Source organism: Hordeum vulgare, chromosome 2H (assembly GCF_904849725.1).
Source record: "Hordeum vulgare subsp. vulgare chromosome 2H, MorexV3_pseudomolecules_assembly, whole genome shotgun sequence".
Taxonomy (NCBI): domain Eukaryota; kingdom Viridiplantae; phylum Streptophyta; class Magnoliopsida; order Poales; family Poaceae; genus Hordeum; species Hordeum vulgare.
This window is the reverse complement of record NC_058519.1, coordinates 553,646,495-553,664,675: the sequence shown is the minus strand read 5'-3', so window position 1 is coordinate 553,664,675 and position 18,181 is coordinate 553,646,495. Positions and strand designations below refer to the sequence as shown.

Here is an 18,181-nt window from a genome sequence, read left to right as displayed (position 1 = left end):
GGTTGCCCCTTCGACAAAGAAACCCAAGGGTGGACCTAAGCCGGAAACTGAGTGCTATTATTGTAAGGGGATGGGTCGCTCGAAGCGCAACTGCCCCAAGTATTTGGTTGATAAGAAGGCGGCCAGCACCAAACCAGGTATATGTGATATACATGTTATTGATGTGTACCTAACCAACTCTCGTAGTAGTGCATGGGTATTTGATACCGGTTCTGTTGCTCACATTTGCAACTCGAAGCAGGAACTGCAGAATAAACGAAGGCTGGCGAAGGATGAAGTGACGATGCGCATGGGAAATGGTTCCAAGGTTGATGCATTCGCCGCCGGCACGGTCTCACTTCAGTTACCATCATGATTAGTTATGAACTTAAATAATTGTTATTTAGTCCCTGCGTTAAGCATGAACATTATATCTGGATCTTGTTTATTGCGATACGGTTACTCATTTAAGTCACAGAATAATGGTTGTTCTATTTTTATGAGTAATATCTTTTATGGTCATGCACCCAATGTGAGGGGTTTGTTCATATTGAATCTTGATTGTGATGACACACATATCCATAACATTGAGACCAAAAGATGTAGAGTAAACAATGATAGCGCCACCCTTTTGTGGCACTGTCGCTTAGGTCATATTGGTGTAAAGCGCATGAAGAAACTCCATGTTGATGGGCTTTTGGAGTCACTTGATTTTGAATCACTTGACACATGCGAACCATGCTTCATGGGCAAGATGACTAAGACTCCGTTCTCTGGAACAATGGATCTTGCAAGTGACTTGTTGGAAATCATACATACTGATGTGTGCGGACCAATGAGTGTGGAGGCGCGCGACGGATATCGTTATTTTCTCACCTTCACTGATGATATGAGTACGTATCTATATATCTAGTTAATGAAGCACAAGTCTGAAACATTTGAGAAGTTCAAAAAAAATTAGAGTGAAGTTGAAAATCATTGTAGTAAGAAGATCAAGTTCCTACGATCTGATCGAGGGGGCGAATATCTAAGTTTTGAGTTTGGTGCTCACTTAAGACAATGTGGAATCGTTTCACAGTTGACACTTCCTGGAACACCATAGCGTAATGGTGTGTCTGAATGTCGTAATCGTACTTTGTTAGATATGGTGCGATCTATGATGTCTCTTACCGATTTTCCATTATCGTTTTGGGGCTATGCATTAGAGACAGTCGCATTCAATTTAAATAGGGCACCATGAAAATCAGTTGAGACGACACCATATGAGCTATGGCATGGCAAGAAGCCAAAGTTGTCGTTTCTTAAAGTTTGGGGATGTGATGCTGATGTCAAAAAGCTTCAGCCTGAAAAGCTGGAACCCAAAGCGGAAAAGTGCGTCTTCATAGGTTACCCAAAAGAGACAGTTGGGTACACCTTCTATCTCAGATCCGAGGGCAAAGTGTTTGTTGCTAAGAACGGAGCTTTTCTTGAGAAAGAGTTTCTCTCAAAAGAATTGAGTGGGAGGAAGATAGAACTTGATGAGGTTGTGGAACCTCTGCTCCAACAGGATGGTGGCGCAGGGCAGAGCGAAATCTCTGTCGAGGCAACACCAGTTGAGGAGTAAGCTAATGATGATGATCATGAAGCCTCGGATCAAGTTACTATCGGACCTCGCATGTCTACAAGATCACGTACTGCTCCTGAGTGGTACGGGAATCTTGTCTTATCTATCATGTTGTTAGACAACAATGAGCCTGCGAATTATGAAGAAGCAATGGTGGGCCCAGATTCCAACAAATGGTTAGAGGCCATGAAATCCGAGATAGGATCTATGTATGAAAACAAAGTGTGGACTTTGGAAGTATTACCTGAAGGCCGCAAGACTATTCAGAACAAATGGTCTTTAAGAAGAAGACGGACGCGGACGGTAATGTGACCGTCTATAATGCTCGACTTGTGGCAAAGGTTTTTTCACAAGTTCAAGGAGTTGACTACGATGAGACCTTCTCACCCGCAGCGATGCTTAATTCCGTCCGAATCATGTTAGCAATAGCTGCATTTTTTATTATGAAATCTGGCAGATGGATGTCAAAACGGTAATGGGTTTCTTATGGAAGAGTTGTATATGATGCAACCCGAAGGTTTTGTCGATCCAAACAATGCTAACAAAGTATGCAAGCTCCAGCGATCCATTTATGGATTGGTGCAAGCATCTTGGAGTTGGAATTAGCGCTTTGATGAGGTGATCAAGGCATTTGGGTTTATACAAGTTGTTGGAGAATCTTGTATATACAAGAAAGTGAGTGGGAGCTCTGTAGCATTTCTAATATTATATGTGGATGACATATTACTGATTGGAAACAATGTGGAATTTTTTGGAGAGCGTAAAGGATTACTTGAACAAAAGTTTTTCAATAAAAGACCTAGGAGAAGCTGCTTACATATTAGGTATTAAGATCTATAGAGATAGATCGAGACGCCTGATAGGACTTTCACAAAGCACATACCTTGAGAAAGTTTTGAAGAAGTTCAAAATGGAACAATCCAAGAAAGGGTTCTTGCATGTGTTACAAGGTATAAAGTTGAGTAAGACTCAATGTCCAATAGCTGCAGAAGATAGAGAAAAGATGAGTACCGTCACCTATGCTTCGGCCATAGGGTCTATCATGTATGCAATGTTGTGCACAAGACCAGACGTCAGCCTGGCCATAAGTATGGCAGGAAGGTTTCAAAGTGATCCAGGAGTGGAACACTGGGCGGCGGTCAAGAATATTCTGAAGTACGTGAAAAGGACTAAGGAAATGTTTCTCGTTTATGGAGGTGAGGAAGAGATCGTCGTAAAGGGTTACGTCGATGCAAGCTTTGACACTGATCCTGATGACTCTAAGTCTCAAATCGGATACATATTTATTCTCAATGGGGGTGTTGTAAGCTGGTGCAGATCCAAGCAAAGCGTCATAGCAGATTCTACATGTGAAGCGGAGTACATGGCTGCCTCGGAGGCGGCTAAGGAGGATGTCTGGATGAAGCAGTTCATGATGGATCTTGGAGTTGTGCCAAGTGCACTAAATCCAATAACTCTGTTCTGTGACAACACTGGTGCCATTGCTCTAGCCAAGGAACCAAGGTTTCATAAGAAGACCAGACACATCAAACGACGCTTCAACCTGATCCGCAACTATGTCGAAGGAGAGGGCGTAAATATTTTTAAAGTGCACACGGATCTGAATGTTGCAGGTCCGCTGACTAAACCTCTTCCACGAGCGAAGCATGATCAACACCAGAACTATATCGGTGTTAGATTCATTACAGTGTAAATCACAAAGCGATGTGAGACTAGATTATTGACTCTAGTGCAAGTGGGAGATTGTTGGAAATATGCCCTAGAGGCAATGATAAAATAGTTATTATTATATTTCCTGTTTCAAGATAATCGTTTATTATCCATGCTATAATTGTATTGAATGAAAACATAAATGCATGTGTGGATATATAGACAAAACTATGTCCCTAGTAAGCCTCTAGTTGACTAGCCAGTTGATCAAGGATGGTTAAGGTTTTCGGACCATATGCAAGTGTTGTCACTTGATGACTCGATCACATCATTGGGAGAATGATGTGATGGACAAGATCCAAACTATAAACGTAGCATGTGATCGTGTCATTTTGTTGCTATTGTTTTCTGTGTGTCAAGTATTCATTCCTATGACCATGAGATCATGTAACTCACTGACACCGGAGGAATACCTTGTGTGTATCAAACGTCGCAACGTTACTGGGTGACTATAAAGGTGCTCTACATGTATCTCCGAAGGTGTCCGTTGAGTTAGCATGGATCAAGAGTGAGATTTGTAACTCCGTGTGACGGAGAGGTATCTCGGGGCCCACTCGGTAATACAACATCACAGCAATGTGACTAAAGTGTTAATCACGGGATCTTGTATTATGGAACGAGTAAAGAGACTTGCTAGTAACGAGATTGAATTAGGTATAGGGATACTGACGATCAAATCTCGGGCAAGTAACATACCAAAGGACAAAGGGAATGGTATACGGGATTATATGAATCCTTCGCACAGAGGTTCAACCGATAAGATCTTCGTAGAATATGTAGGATCCAATATGGACATCCAGGTCCCGCTATTGGATATTGACCGAGGAGTGTCTCAGGTTATGTCTGCATAGTTCTCGAACCCGCAGGGTCTGCACACTTAAGGTTCGGTGACGTTTCGGTATAGTTGAGTTATAGGTGTTGGTGACCGAAGTTTTGTTTGGAGTCCCGGATGAGATCGCGGACATCATGAGGGTTTCCGGAATGGTCCGGAAACGAAGATTGATATATAGGATTGTTTCATTTGGCTTCCGGAAAGATTTCGGGCATTGCTGGCAGTGTACAGGGAGTGACGAATGGGTTCCGGGTTTTTACTAGGAGGGGCCACCCACCCGGGAGAGAACCAAATAGGCCCATGGGTGGCGCACCAGCCCTTGGTGGGCTGGTGAGGCTAGCTCAATAGGACTATTTCGGCCAAGAGAAAAAATCAAAGGAGAAAAAAAGAGGAGGTCGGAAGGAAGGAAGGGACTCCTCCTTCCAAACCGAATTGGAGAGGGAGTCCCTCCTCCTCCACTCGGCCGACACCCTAGGGGCTCCCTTGAGCCCCAAGGCTAGCCCCTCCCCTCCTCCTATATATACTAGAGGTTTTAGGGTTTTTGAGACACAAGTTTGCCACGTGCAACCCTAAACCTCTACTTCGTAGTTCTTCCTCTAGATCGGTTTTCTGTGAAGCTCGGGCGGAGCCCTGCAGGAATAGATCATCACCATCACTGACGCGCCATCACGCTGCCGGGGAACTCATCTACTTCCCCGTCTCTCTTGCTGGATCAAGAAGGCAGAGATCGTCATCGAGCTGTACGTGTGCTGAACGCGGAGGTACCGTTCGTTCAGTGCTAGATCGGGACGGATCGTGGGACGACGGTGATTTGAATCACGAAGCTGTTCCACTACATCAACCGTGTTTCTTAACGCTTCCCGCTTAGTGATCTACAAGGGTATGTGGATCCGATCTCCCTCTCGTAGATGAACATCACCATGATAGATCTTCTTGTGCGTAGAATTTTTTTTTGTTTCCCATGCAACGTTCCCCATCAATCCGTTAGTATAAGAAAATTTTCAAGAGCAATCATCAAATTCACGGAATCCTAGCACATCACATAAAGTTTTTGGAATCATGGAAACGCTAGCACCCAAATCACACAAAGCATGTCACTCATAATCTTTAATTTTAATCTTAATAGTAGGTTCCCGCTCATCATAAAGCTTTCTAGGTATAGAAACTTCTAACTCAAGTTTTTCTTCAAAAGATTTCATCATAGAGTCCACAACATGTTTAGTAAAAGCTTTATTTTGATTATAAGCATGCGGAGAATTCAACATGGATTGCAACAAGGAAACACAATCAATCAAAGAAGAACTTTCATAATAAAAGTCCTTGAAATCCAAAAGAGTGGGTTCATTGCTATTTAAAGTTTTGACCTCTTCGATCCCACTTTTATCAATTTTAGCATTAAGATCTATAAACTCCGAATCATTGCGACGTCTTTTAACTAAATTTGACTTATCTCCAGTCCCATCTTTTTCAAGATTTATACTAGAAAACAAAGATTCAATAGGAGTCACATCAATCACTTTAAGATCTTCATCATTATTATCACGAGAAAACACATGTTCAAGCCATTCACGCTTAGCACGTATTCTAGCAATTCTTTCCTTACACTCATCAATAGAAATTCTCATAGCTTTTAAAGACTCATTAATATCATGCTTGGGTGGAATAGATCTAATTTTCAAAGAATCAATCTCAAGAGAAATTCAATCAACGTTCCTAGCCAAATCATCAATCTTGAGCAATTTTTCTTCAATCATAGCATTGAAACCTTTTTGCGAGCTAATCAATTCTTTGATATTATTCTCAAGATCAGAGGGCATCTTATTATAATTTCCATAAGGATTGTTGTAGGAATTACCATAATTGTTAGAGGAATTACTAGGAAACGACCTAGGATTGAAATTACCCCTATACGCGTTATTGCCAAAATTGTTCCTACCAAAAAAATCACATCCATAGATTCATTATTATTTCCAAACAAAGAAGACAAAGGCGTATCATTGGGATCAATAGGAGCACTCTTACTAGCAAACAATTTCATCAATTCATCCATCTTTTCACTCAAAGTATTTATTTCTTCAATAGCGTGCACTTTTTTAATAGTAGAAGATCTTTCGGTATGTCATTGAGTAATTTGCCATAATATTATCTAGAAGTTTAGTAGCTTCTCCTAATGTGATTTCCATAAAAGTAACCACCCGCGACGGAATCTAAAATATATGTAGAAGGAAAATTCAATACCGCATAAAAAATGTATAATCATCCATAAACTCAAACCATGCGCGGGGCAATTCCTAATCATTAGTTTCGTCCTCTTCCAAGATTGTGCAACATGTTCATGATCAAGTTGCTTAAAAATCATTATATCATTCCTAAGGAAGATAATCTTAGCAGGCGGAAAGTACTTGAAAATAAAATCATCTTTACACTTATTCCACAAATCAATACTATTTTTAGGTAAAGATGAAAAACCAGGTTTTAGCACGATCTCGTAGTGAGAAAGGATAGCTTCAATTTAACAATTTCATTATCTACATCTTTCTTCTTTTGCATATCACATAACTCAACGAAAGTATCAAATAAGTTGGCTTGCAAAGCAGTCATTAATGTTTTGCTTTGGTATAAGGGAATGAAGGGAAAAATTTGGATGATTCTTGTATTGTAATATTTAGATTTTAATTTACATTGATTTCATGTTTTTATGTAATATGACACACGTGTCAAACTGAACAAAAATGTGTTTTGAGAATATTCCGTTTTACCGTTCGGCCTTGCGGAGTCTGGTCCGCCCCAGCCCGCGTCGGCCTTTAAAACACGTTTTCCGCGGCCCTTATTCTCCTTTAAAAGTCCGTGCTATAAGTGATCTGCTCGAGATGTTCTTACACCTAGCAAGCATCAAGCTTCCTCTCACTCTGTTGCCGGGGAGGTAAAAGTTTTGTACTCCCTCCGTTCCTAAATATAAGACCTTTTAGAAATTGCACTATGAACTACATACGGATGTACATAAGACATATTTTAGAGTATAGATTCACTTATTTTGCTCCGTATGTAGTCTTTTAATGAAATCTCTAAAAGGTCTTATATTTTGGAACGGATGGAGTAATAGCCCTAGCTCATTTTTTTACTATTCTTCCGTTGAATTGTACGATTTGGTCAGAAAAACTTGAACTCTTTTTAGTAGGAAGTTAACCTTTCCAAGGCATCGCTCCCCATGGGTTGGATAGTCTGGGGTCACTAAAGAAAAAGAAAAACTATTCTCCGTTTGAAACAGGATCAAAAGTAACCAAGGTCAAAGAAGGCCACCACCAAGAACGATAAACCAAAGCAGGCAGAAGCCGAAACTTGAGAGGACGAACAACCAAGACGTGCCACATACATACAAGTGACTCCATAGGGAACACAAGCAGGCTCAGGCTCAGGCTCGACCCTCTCCATCTCCGAAAGGGTCTCCCTGCATGCCTCACCCTAGCACAAAGCGCATCGACCTGAAGGACGGAAACGATTCCCCAAGAGCTGAGGTGAGAACTGACGCCCAAGTTCATACCAGAGCATGATAACCATGCAAAGCTGCAAGCGAGGTTGAAGTCAAAGCCGAAGCTGGATTGCAGGAAAGACTCCGTGACAAAGCCAACACAAAGGCACGAACCCTGATTTGGGTTTTCAAGGGAGAGGGGCAGGGGAATAGGATACATTAATGTCGTCAGTAATGAAACAACAACAAAACCAGATGAGGATTTCTTCATAAACATTGCAAATGGCGACCTTCAGAACTGGAGCAAAGCCAACAGGAGGACAAACAGTCCAAGACCAACGTCACCAACCAAAGAAAAAACATACTCCCTCCGTTCCATAATATAAGTCGTTTTAGAGATTTCACTAAAGGACTACATACAGATGTATATAGACATACTTTAAAATGTAAATTTATTCATTTTGCTCTGTATGTAGTCCCTTAGTGAAATCGCTTAAAAGACTTATATTTAGGAACGGAGGGAGTAGAAGAATCCCACTTTAATATATGGCATTTAGGAAATAATGCTCTCTAGACAGTTCTTTCTATAAAAACATTCTCCGTAGAAAGTAAAATCATTTGGATTCAGATTCTATAGGCCTCTTGAGGATGGCATCCAAAAACAGGACAAGAAAAGATGACCGGGAACGCTGATAGCAGGATTGTACAGTTAGCAACTTGATGCACGCCTAGGAGTCGACATCACTGCTTGAAGCGCTGCAAACAAAGATCTACTCAGTCACCTGCAGAATTTCAAATAACAATCACAACAGTTTACCACGTAAAGGTTTAGTTTAACTCACATTATCATGCCCACGAGAATCCCTCATTTGCTCTGACACCTCCTCCCTGACTTGTTTAACTGACGAGTGAGAACCAAAAATCAACAGATTTATTTGCACAAATAACGCATTAAAATTAAACCCATATATATTCAACGATGAAACACTAATATGAGCCTAAAAAATATGTTGTATTGCATCTTTACAACAGAAAATATAAAATCAATTCAGTATACAGATTTCGAATCACAAACAAAATGCCTTCACATATAAATTCAGTATAGAAACCAGTGATGGTAACGTTCTGCCAAGAAAGTCTAAAACCTACTGAACCAAAATTGGTGAAACATGAAATGAGCAACATTCACGTAAATAAGAAACAAGTGTAGTGACGCTACCTCTAGATGAGAGATTCTCGAAAGTCCTGTTGGTGCTCACAGCAAACCTCTGGAAGGCACGGCTGCAAGGTAAAATAATATCATCTTACTTAGAATAAACAGCAAGGCAAGTAAAACAAAACTAACAGAAATCAAGGGAAATTGAGGTGTTTAAACAAAGCAGATAGTAAGAGTGCTTCCTAGAGATCAGAGTAAAATATAACAAGGACACAAAACATCTCAAGAAGTTCCACCTCATCCAAAAGCACAGGTCATAAAGCATCAAAATTTTAAAGGGATATCAAAATTTTCATTTAAAGAGTCAGATTCAAAAGTCAATCAGCACAGGTCCACGAAAGCGGACCCTAAGACTGGGGCGACAAATATGAAATCATCATCCTCTTGGATATTCATTGCTGACACTAAAGCATATTTCATACAATCATTAAAAGCAGCATTAGTTTAAATCATCAGTGCAGCCAAATGAATTATTGGCAAAGTGCCACAGCTTGTCTTTCAGGATTGATTTGTTCCCATGAGTAGAAACCGGCAAAATGCAAGAGTGAGTGGTATCTAAATAAAGCAGATAGAAAAATATCTTAATCAGAAACAACAGCACACCAAGGCAGATAAAAAAAAAACAGAAACCAAGAACAAGGAAACTGTGGTATCTAAGCAAGGCAGATAAAAATACATCATAAGGCACATGCAAGAGTTTGGTTCTTGAACACCAGAGTAAAATTTAACAAGATCACAAGAAAGAAAAACTCACAGAAGCCTCATCCAAAGTACAGAACACAAACTCATGCCAGTTAATGAGGAGCTAAGGCAATCACAATTAAAAAAAAACATTTACAGAGTCAGATTCATTAGTATGTCAATAAGCACAGATCCACCAAAGCAGACCCTAAGACTGGGGCGACAAATATAAAATCATCATCCTCTTGAAAATTAGTTGCTGACATCAAATCATTTTTATATGCATCAGAAGTTGAAGGCAACTCAGCCAAATGAATCCTTGGCTATGTGGCACAGCTCGCATGGATTTCCTCACATAGCATTCTCTTCAGTGTACTTGATCAAATTAAAATAATTTAACTAGCTAGGTTATGATTTCTAAAATGTGACTTTAATCAAAATTAAACAGGCAGACAAAGGCCGTCAGCTAGGAACGAAAAGACTATTTTGTTCAAGTAATCACAGTTTGGTCATCTGAACTATGCACTTAATAATCATCGACAGGACGATAAAAGGAAGTACAAAAAGAAACAGAGCTTTGACCTCATTGATAACTATGCTTTCCACATGAAGAAAGTTGAGACATATGCTTGTCTATTAGTTTAGTTTAATCATCGGTCAAACAAACTAAAACGGCAAACCAAGAAGGTAATGTGATACGGGGACTCAGAATTTGGGTAGTCGGCAAGGCAAACAAATGCTAGTTACGACGAACGAGACCAAATATAAATCTAAACCGTCCTCCATAACAATTCAGACAATTATGAACGAGACAAAATATATATTTTCACCGTTTTGTTGAAGGAGAAACAAAACCTTGAATATAGTCAGACAAAAAATAACATGTACAATAATCCTTACCTGTAGGGCAAATAAGGAACAAAACACAAAACACAGATGTAATGCGAATGCTGCATGACAACTCAGTCCCTTAGATGTTCATTGAACTGTGCGATCATTTCCGCAAGAATCATTACAGGTCTGTAAGAACTCATCATTGTTGCCATGCCCACGTCATTTCAACAAGACCATCAAACATAACAAGACTATCTAAGCCAATAGCTCTGGTAACAGAATTTACATGACACCTGAACTAGGCCCCATTGGTTTACTATAACGACTCAGTCCCTTAGATGTTCTTTGAATCAAGCGATCATGCCCGCAAGAATCATTACAGGTCTGTAAAGGCTCATCACCGTCACGTACTCATGCGCACAACCCTACGATTTTGTGCGATTTGGTCCAGAATAAAATTTGACCGTGTTCCTACATGCTAGAACAAATCACTACCGGCAATGTATGTAAGAGCTTGCTGCGCCCTATGCCATAGGTAATTAACCCTACGACGAGCACACGAGAGGGGGCAAGCCCACGATACAACGAGACGATGTGGCTTCAAGGGAACGAGTCCGCTGGGAACCGACCGGAGAAGCGATCTTCCCAAGGACCAGATGACGAAGCGCGAACGACATCAAGCCACAGATCAACGACGAAACCCTCGCGCGATGACGACGGGTAGATCCAATCTAAGTTACAGGGAGAGGGATGGGGGAAAGTGGGAGCCGAGCATTACTTGTTGGCGAGGCCCTGGACGAGGAACTCGTTGACGACGTAGCCCAGCGCCCTGCTGAAAATGCCGCCGCCGCCGCCGCACGCCATGGTGGACACTTCGCAAAGGTGGCGGTCAATTGGAATGGCGATGCGATGCGACATTCGGGTGGATCGGCGCGATCATCTTTATATACGCGAACTGGGCTGGGTATTGCGGGCGAACGAACCCTAGGGCGAAGGATCTGGTGGGCTTGTGGGCTAGGCCCAGTTGACGGCAACGGATTTGGGCCGAACCGGTCCGCAACGGACTTCCATAAGTTCTGAGCCTGCCCATCGAGATCCGCTCCTGCCGGCAGTTGGTAACCGTCGCACTGACCAGTACAGCACTGGAGACTGGAGTGAGTGATCGGCGATCGCTGACCGACAACAATGGCCGGCTGGAGGAAGGCGTGGCTGTCCGTGCTGGACCGGAGCGGCGGCGGCGGCGGGGGCAGCAGCGGCTCCCTCCAGGCGCACCTCAACGGGCTCCTCTCCCCGTCATCCTCCTCCTCCTCCCTCGCCACCGGCTACAAACGAGGCAGCGGCGCCGGCGGTAAGCACGGCGGCGGGCCGTACTTGAGCACCAAGGCCGTGCTGGCCTGCTTCTCCGTCGTCCTGGTGATCGCCTTCTTCTACGTCTCCATCACCGGTCGCCCCTCCCCCGACGACTCCTTCCCCACCCCGACGGGCTCCTCGGCGGCGTCCGGCGCGCTGCTGTCGTCGAACTCGTCCACGCCGACGTCGTCGGCGAAGCCGCTTCCTCTCCACCCTCCCGTTCATCCCAACGTAAGTAGCACTGACACTGCTCAACCGAGCAGCGGATCGGACGTGGACCCCGTCGGCAACGGTACGAAAGCGCAAGAGGTAACCGCGATGCCGACGCCGCCGTGGCGGGGAGCGCGTGCAGAGAATTCCACCGGAGAACCCATCATCGGAGATCCGGACGAGCCCGCGGACTCCGACGGCGCCACCGGGAACTCTACCGACACGGTTGTGCGTTCGAGTAAGGAAGATCGAAACGCGAACGCCAGCGTCGACAATGTACTGCCGACCTCAACGCGGCGAGCAGCGCTTCCATCTACGCGGCCAAACCAGCGAAAGGAGGACAGACGCAGGCGCAAGAGAGCGTCCATGGCGAGGCACAACCAGCGCTCGACCAGGCGACGGAAGGAGTTCGTCCACCCGGTGCAGGAAGGAGCTGCCGCCGGCCACAGCGATGGCACCGGCACCGGCACCGGCACGGCAGGCGCTAACACCAGCGTTGCCGTCGGGCCAAGCAACCAGAGGGTGGTGCGGACGTCTTCCGCCGACCACAGCGACGGCGCCGGCACTGGCACCGTCACGGCAGGCGCGAACACCAGCGTTGCCGTCGGGCCAGGCAACCACCAGGCGGTGTGGACGTCTTCCGCCGACCACAGCGACGGCGCCGGCACGGCAGCCGCGAACACCAGCGCGTCCGTCGGGCAAGGCAGCCACCAGGCGTTGTGGACGTCGTCCCCCGACCACAGCGACGGCGTCGGCACCGGCACCGTCACGGCAGCCGCGAACACCAGCGTGGCCGTCGGGCCCGGCAACCACCGGGTGGTGTGGACGTCGGGCGTGCAGGACCTGGTCACCTTCGCCAAGTGCGATCTATTCAGCGGGAGGTGGGTGAGGGAGGAGAACTACGCGTTCTACCCGCCGCGGTCGTGCCCCCACATCGACGGCGACTTCAACTGCCACAAGAACGGCCGTCAGGACACCGGCTTCCTCAACTGGAGATGGCAGCCGACCGGCTGCAACATTCCCAGGTGCATGCTGCACCCCCTAACTAGCCTCTGGTCGTAGCAAATGTTGGGCGCAATTGCATTATAATCGTCTTGCCTTGTTGCGTTGGCCAGGATGAACGTGACTGATTTCCTGGAGAGGCTGCGAGGCCAGAGGATCATATTCGTCGGCGACTCGCTGAACCGCAACATGTGGGAGTCTCTGGTCTGCATTCTGCGCCATGGCGTCAGGAACAAGAAGAACGTGTACGAGAGGTCGGGGAAGAACCAGTTCAAAACCAGAGGATACTACTCCTTCAAGTTCAGGGTATCAGCTACCAGCCTCACTGAATATCAACTGTTTTGGTTTCTTTTCTCATCTCACGTTCAAAACGATACAAAGAGAAACTCATTAGAATCTTGTTGTCGATCCAACTACTCAATGGCACTAGTTGATTGCAGGACTACAATTGCTCTGTCGATTTCATAAGATCGACATTTCTGGTGAAGGAGACGGTGCGGGAGAGCCCAAACGGCACCGTGCTCGACGAGAAACTGAGGTTGGACGAGCTAGACGCGACAACTCCGGCGTACCAGACCGCCGACATCGTCGTCATCAACACGGGGCACTGGTGGACTCACCCAAAGACATCAAAAGGGTCTGTACTCTGTATCTGTAGTGCAACACTTGCCCAGAACTCTTCAAGTTACGCCGTATCTCTGCTAGTCAATCTGTTTACATCCTGATTGATAAGAAGAAACATCTATCTGTGACTCCACAGGCTGAACTACTACCAAGAAGGCAACCATGTGCACCACAGCCTTGAGGTGATGGACGCGTACAGGAAAGCACTGACCACATGGGCGAAATGGGTCGACAAGAACATCGACCCAGCAAGAACCCAGGTCGTCTTCAGAGGATTCTCCCTAACACACTTCAGGTACTACGTACTATCAAGAGATTTTCACCACACGGGCAGTTAGGTCATCTGTAAAATTAATCTTACTCTCATGATCGATCCATTTCACTGCAGGGGAGGGCGGTGGAACTCGGGAGGGAGGTGCCACAGGGAGACCGAGCCGATATTGAACCAGACGTACCTCACAGAGTACCCCGAGAGGATGAGGATACTGGAGAAGGTGATGAGCCGGATGAAGACCCCTGTGATATACCTCAACATCAGCCGGCTCACCGACTACCGGAAGGACGGCCATCCGTCGGTGTACCGGGTGCGGTACGCCACGGAGGAGGAGCGGATGGCGGCGGCGGCGACCAAGCAGGACTGCAGCCACTGGTGCCTGCCGGGCGTGCCGGACACGTGGAACGAGCTGCTGTATGCCTCGCTGCTGCAGGCAGGCAAAGGCTCCTGGAGACTATGATAGGGGTGGTTACATGGATTTTGGTTCTCCTTTTTAGCTTTGCGAGGGGTAGATGGAATTTATATTTACGGGTAGTTGACGAAGTTCAGTTCTGTCATTAGAGGTGGATGAACTGGCAGGAAATCTTGCATTCAGTTAGTTAGACCTGGGTAGGGCATGTACGTACAACAGTTTAGACAACACCATCGATAATGTCCTGATATGTCATCTATACACAGCCCTAAAGACAACGCCTACATTACGAACTTGTTTGCTCGTCTAGAAAACACACGGTAAAAAGAACTGATAAATTAGATGGGTCGTGTGTATCCCCCGTTTTTCTAGCCTCTTCCTCTCTCTTGATTCTCTCTTCCACATCATTCAAACTCTTAGTTGTCATCCCTTCTAGACAGAAGACTGTGCATCATTGTACATGCCCTTAGCGGCTAAATCATTACAAGGCGGCGGCATTTTAGATACTACTCCCTCTGTAAAGTAATACGGAGTATAAGACTTTTTAGATCACTACTTTAGTGACCTACTCCCTTCGTCCCAAAATTTTTGTCTTACGTTTGTCTAGAAATGGATGTATCTAAATACTAACACATGACTAGATACATTCATATCTAGACAAAACAAAGACAAGAATTTTGGGACGGAGGAAGTTTAAAATGTCCTCGTATTAGTTTACAGAGGTAGTACTTCATATAAATGGCATAATAAGTTAATAGTAGACACAAATAGTCAGATAACATTAGTCGATATACAAATAATTGGGACAGATTAATTAATACTAATCAAAGAGGAATAATTATGCAGTTTTGTAAACCACATGCAAGACAAAAACAGGTAAAATTGGGCAACAGGTACAGGACAGATTTTACTAATCAAAGACAAATAATTCTGCAGTCCAGATTCCAGAACATCCACGGCACAAGAGCCATCAAACATGTCCTTCAAAGAGGATGTCCCCCTTGTTCTTAAGAAGTTGGGACCAAGCCACAGTTATCTCCACCTTAGAGTCACCAATCTCACATATCGCTTGACTTATGTTGCAGTATTTGGTCCTGAACTTGACACTACCTTGTCTAGCAATAGCATCACCAGACTGTGAGTAGGCTTGTATGACAAATTGCAGGCTTTCTTCAAGTTCTACAGAAACAACATGCCTTGACAGATCAAGGTAACCATCTGAGCCCATTGGCATTTCTCCGCCATCATCAGAACAATGAGAATCAACCAACACAACTTGCCTGGCTAGCGAGTCCGTAACTTCCTGTGGTGGCGAGGAGCACATAATCCGGCCGCCATATTTAAAAGGCCAAGGCGTCCCTTCAACAACACGCGCACTCAAGATAGTAGCCTGGACTGTTTCTGTAAGACGCTCATAGCTCAACTCTACCGTGCAAAAGCAGTTGCTGAAGAATGTGGTATGTAAACCTTCATTGTAACCACCGGCGTAAGTAAAGCAATGACTTATCAATGCTCTGTCGCGAGACCTTGATAAGCCCTTCACTTTCAGTTGGACTTCGAAATCAACATGGTCCACAGCCACAATTGCACGGGACGGGCCAGTCAAGCGCAAAAAAGGATCCTGCAAGGATCATAATCATCATTATAGTTGAATCGAATGAACAAATACACATGCAGGAAGAAAATGGGTGAATTAAGAGAAATATGTGATATGGTGCATACCTCTGGAGTGACTTTTTGGCAGTTTTCCCTTCGCCGGGAGAAGAGAATGTTGCGGTTGTAGTCCACGGCATCTCGGGCAGCGACGATCCCATACACGTTGAGTGGCAACTTCAACTTTCCATCTGTTCCAACAATCTTCACGGAGTAGATTTGCAAGGTGCTCACAGTGCGAGCAGCGTACGGGATCAGCCCCGGCGTGCAATGTGTAAAGAGCATAGGACTCAATAAGGCTGCAGTAGAAGTTAATCCAAGTGTTAAGACATGTTGTAACATCAATTGTTTACTTACTCACACAAGGAAATAAGATAGGAAGGGACGAATCTGACTGTGTTGCCATTGTTTTGAAAGACTAATAAGATGAGAATGAATCGATGGATGTTTACGTTTACTTACTCCTGTCTTGGAAGTCACCGCAGTCGTCTCCCCATGCAGATTCCCAGCCTTTACGCTCTAAAGCAAACATCTTATCCTCCATCTCTATCTCCTCCCTGTCTGATTTTGTGGATTCTGTCTCCTCCGCCTCCTCAATCTCCTCTGCCTCGTCCTGAAGTGAGAAGGGGGTCACGTCCATTGTGTAACAGCTCGGTGTATCAATTTGGTCTTGCTCGCACCTCAGTGCGTCCTTTTGATTCTGCTCCCGGAACTTGCGTAAGCCAAGTTCCATCTCTAATAGCTCCTTACGGAATTTGTTACGCATCCTTACACCCTCCGCAGTCATCTCCTCGTCTTCCTCTTTCGCACTCTCACATTCGAGCATCTCATAATATTTGCACAAGTTGGGCCTACCCTTCTCATCGCAGTCCAGCACCATCCTAAAGCTTGATTTTTTGCCTTGGTCCATCATCCTCGACGCATGCGTCTCCGCGCTTGATTCGCCTTGCATCTGCGTACCGGAGTTGGGCGGATCCATGCTCACCTGATCGGCCATGACCTCCTTCTTCTGGCACGCGATCTCGCTCCTCAGGGACCTGATTTTCCTCACGGTCCCAGGATCGAGCGAAAGAACTTCGGACTGCTTCTCCCTCAGCAAGTTCACCAGGGACGCAATCTCCATCCCCAGGATCTCTGCTTCGGGAGGAACCATCTCTTCCGTCGCGAACTCAGGAGGCGTCAGCACCTCGCCTCCAGCAGCCATCGATCTCTCATTTTTTGGGTTGAGATTGCTAACCCGTCTGGTATGCGCGCCGCCGCCGTCGCCGCCGCCGCACTTTAAGTTAGGGTTTGGCACCCCAGGAGTCTGAAAATTACGCATATGTCCAGCAGATCTAGCAGCACTCCACGTGTCGTTCGGTCTGAAATCCAACGGGCCATGAACCCGTATCACAGGACAGGACCACCTATGTCCCTGGAGCACCTGATAAGTATAGAAGTGTTTGAGCCTGATTGGGGCTGCTCTGTTCCTTAAAATTCAGCTCTGCTTCAGAAAAGACAAGCCAAATGGGATAGCTCCACGATATGCTGCTCCGTAAAAAAACTAAAATCCAGGATGCAACTTCAAAGTTTTTATGGAGCTGCCGAGAGGGTGCTCCAAAAAACTCTAGAAACTGGAGTTGGGGGGAAATTACCCACCATTGCCACCAGTAAGTGGATACCCCTTCATTTATTTCCCTTCAACCAATCAAATAGATTTTTTTCCACCAAAATTTCTATTCCTGAAGCTGGAGCTAGATGGAAGCCAAACATTCTCTTAATAGTGCTATAGCTTCTGTATGAAACTGTTTCAAAGTGAATTTGATAAAATGAAGCTGCTTTTGGTGAATTGAAATAGTCCCAAACAGGCCCAAAGGGAGTTGCTACGCTTCAGCCGACGGATTCTTTAAAAAGATCCGCCACCTCCTAAGTCGTTGGATCTTACAAATTGAGTGGTCGGGCGTCATTATGTACTACTGCAACATAGGTTGAGTTGCGGGAACACGGGTCATGTTACAGAACTTTTTACGACATAGATCAAGTTGCAGATTTTTTTTATTGCAACAAAGGTCTTGGTACAATTTTTTCCTTGCAACAACAATCTTGTCAAAGAAACTTTACAAATGTCAGAAAATTTGCAGAAACATTTTGCAACAAAGGTTTTGGTGCAGAATTATTCTGTAACTAAGATGTTGTTGCAGAAATTTGAATCCTTTCCATAATCGATGTCCGCGCGAGCCGTGGCCCTGTTTTTGGATAAGATGAAGACGTTTTCAAAAAAGGAAAGGTGGACACGTGGTAGATGATTGAGGCAGTTGACGCCTAGAAGCAATCCGCCGGTAGATACTATTCA

The 18,181-nt window shown here is 45.0% G+C and overlaps 3 protein-coding genes, 5 non-coding genes and 1 pseudogene across 8 annotated transcripts; 1 reads left to right on the top strand and 8 right to left on the bottom strand.

Annotated features, from left to right (window-relative positions):
- Positions 1–8,145: 8,145 nt before the first annotated feature.
- LOC123430496 lies at positions 8,146–11,251 on the bottom strand. Its single transcript, XM_045114364.1, has 4 exons — positions 11,103–11,251; positions 8,813–8,874; positions 8,436–8,494; positions 8,146–8,349 (listed from the first exon to the last, which is right to left on the bottom strand). The coding sequence occupies exons 1-4, from the start codon at positions 11,240–11,242 to the stop codon at positions 8,335–8,337; spliced, it is 276 nt and encodes a 91-aa protein (XP_044970299.1). The 5' UTR covers positions 11,243–11,251; the 3' UTR covers positions 8,146–8,334.
- Positions 9,111–9,193, bottom strand: LOC123433836. The gene has a single exon (XR_006625141.1). It is a non-coding gene; the product is annotated as a small nucleolar RNA U31b (small nucleolar RNA).
- LOC123433839 lies at positions 9,649–9,735 on the bottom strand. Its single transcript, XR_006625143.1, has one exon. It is a non-coding gene; the product is annotated as a small nucleolar RNA U31b (small nucleolar RNA).
- On the bottom strand, positions 9,945–10,039 carry LOC123433730. The gene has a single exon (XR_006625057.1). It is a non-coding gene; the product is annotated as a small nucleolar RNA snR60/Z15/Z230/Z193/J17 (small nucleolar RNA).
- LOC123433795 lies at positions 10,192–10,271 on the bottom strand (annotated as a pseudogene).
- LOC123433677 lies at positions 10,447–10,534 on the bottom strand. The gene has a single exon (XR_006625006.1). It is a non-coding gene; the product is annotated as a small nucleolar RNA SNORD25 (small nucleolar RNA).
- LOC123433675 lies at positions 10,645–10,732 on the bottom strand. Its single transcript, XR_006625004.1, has one exon. It is a non-coding gene; the product is annotated as a small nucleolar RNA SNORD25 (small nucleolar RNA).
- A 258-nt stretch (positions 11,252–11,509) lies between the features above and the next one.
- LOC123428632 (protein trichome birefringence-like 2) lies at positions 11,510–14,457 on the top strand. The gene is made up of 5 exons (XM_045112840.1): positions 11,510–12,909; positions 13,000–13,192; positions 13,327–13,523; positions 13,647–13,805; positions 13,899–14,457. Exons 1-5 carry the CDS (start codon positions 11,510–11,512, stop codon positions 14,242–14,244), a joined length of 2,295 nt encoding a protein of 764 aa, XP_044968775.1. The 3' UTR covers positions 14,245–14,457.
- Positions 14,458–14,987: 530 nt separating this feature from the next.
- LOC123430495 lies at positions 14,988–17,265 on the bottom strand. The gene is made up of 3 exons (XM_045114363.1): positions 16,312–17,265; positions 15,919–16,148; positions 14,988–15,817 (listed from the first exon to the last, which is right to left on the bottom strand). The coding sequence occupies exons 1-3, from the start codon at positions 17,168–17,170 to the stop codon at positions 15,167–15,169; spliced, it is 1,740 nt and encodes a 579-aa protein (XP_044970298.1). The 5' UTR covers positions 17,171–17,265; the 3' UTR covers positions 14,988–15,166.
- Positions 17,266–18,181: the final 916 nt, after the last annotated feature.